Below are 1,554 nucleotides of genomic sequence, written 5' to 3'. Positions count from 1 at the left end.
CCTGTGTTAATATGATCTTAGATTATACTTTATTTCCCTTAATAAAACAGTATTAATACTTCCCATCCTCTGCAAGTTTCTAGATTTATAAAATAACTAATTTCTGTGTTCTTTATACAAATGAAGGGCAATTTATTTGGCATGGTTTGTAATTTTAAATAGTTATAATACAGTAGAAAGATGGAAGGAAAGGTGAAAAGCTACACATAAAATATGTGTTCCTCTACCATTTTCCATTTTGTTTCAAAAGTGCAAAGGAAGGGAAATTTTGATTGTCCAGGAATTAAAAAAAATAAGTTCCCACTATAAATGCTGCCTGGAAAGAGAGTTAAAATTATTATATCCCAGAATAATTTCCAACTCATTGAGAAAATAGCAACATATATTAGGAACATATTTTATTTTTCAATTTTTCCAGGGCCCCTTTCACATCTTTATTTCTTAAACTGTAGATAAGGGGGTTCAACATGGGAATGACAAGAGTATAAAACAAGGAGGTCATTTTGTCTTGGTATAATGAATAGGCAGAACTTGGCCTGAAGTACATAAAAAGAACAGTACCCTGGAAGATTGTGACAACAGTTAAATGAGAAGTACAGGTAGAAAATGTTTTCCATCTGCCCTCAGTGGAGTGGATTTTCAACACAGAGAGGATTATATAACAATAAGAAATGAGGACTGCTGAAATAGAGACCACTTCAATAAAACCAAAGACAATGAAGATCATCAGCTCATTGACATGTGTATCAGAACAAGAGATTAACAAAAGAGGAGGAATATCACAGAAAAAATGATTGATCTCATTGGACCTGCAGAAACTCAGTGTGAAGGTTAAAATTGTATGTAGCAGTGCATCCATCATCCCTACCATGTAGACACCAGCAATCAACAAGTAGCAGACCCGGCTAGACATATTTACTGTATAAAGCAAAGGGTTGCTTATTGCCATATAGCGATCAAAGGCCATTACTGCTAAGAGTAGGCACTCAGAATCTCCAAAAGAAGAAAAGAAATAGAATTGTAGAGCACAACCAATGAAGGAAATGGATTTGTCCTCAGCAAAGAAGTCCACCAGCATCTTGGGGCCAATAGCAGTAGAGTAGCAAAGGTCACAGAAGGACATGTTGCTGAGGAAGAAATACATGGGCAAATGGAGTTGAGGATCGACCCAAATTAATATGATCATCCCAATATTTGTTATAAGAATAACCAAATAAATGACGAGTAAAAGAACAAAGAAGGCCACATTTAATTCAGGATCATTGGTGATTCCCAAGAAGATAAACCCAGTTGGGCTGGAATAATTCTTGTCCATTATTTCTGCTTTTCTTCTTGCCTGTGTTTTTGTGAACAGAAAACAGGTAAGTAGAGTAACAGGATTTTTATTATTTTATAGTGATAATGAGTATATCACTTTTGAATCTTACTCATTTGTGAAGAGGCAGATAGTTCCTTTCCATTAGTCACTAATACCAAAGAAAGACAAATGAGATGTATGCAAAACAGAGAAGGAACCAAATATATAAAGATGCCTTGCAAATGTAAAGTGCTTTA

The 1,554-nt window shown here is 34.7% G+C and overlaps 1 protein-coding gene across 1 annotated transcript; it reads right to left on the bottom strand.

Annotated features, from left to right (window-relative positions):
* Nucleotides 1–385: 385 nt before the first annotated feature.
* Nucleotides 386–1,315, bottom strand: LOC100021395 (olfactory receptor 5W2). Its single transcript, XM_001373531.3, has one exon. It carries the CDS (start codon nt 1,313–1,315, stop codon nt 386–388), a length of 930 nt encoding a protein of 309 aa, XP_001373568.3.
* Between the last annotated feature and the right edge of the window lie 239 nt (nt 1,316–1,554).

This window comes from Monodelphis domestica, chromosome 6 (assembly GCF_027887165.1).
Source record: "Monodelphis domestica isolate mMonDom1 chromosome 6, mMonDom1.pri, whole genome shotgun sequence".
NCBI classification, from domain to species: domain Eukaryota; kingdom Metazoa; phylum Chordata; class Mammalia; order Didelphimorphia; family Didelphidae; genus Monodelphis; species Monodelphis domestica.
Note: the sequence above shows the minus strand (reverse complement) of the source record. Positions and strands in the feature narration are given on the sequence as shown.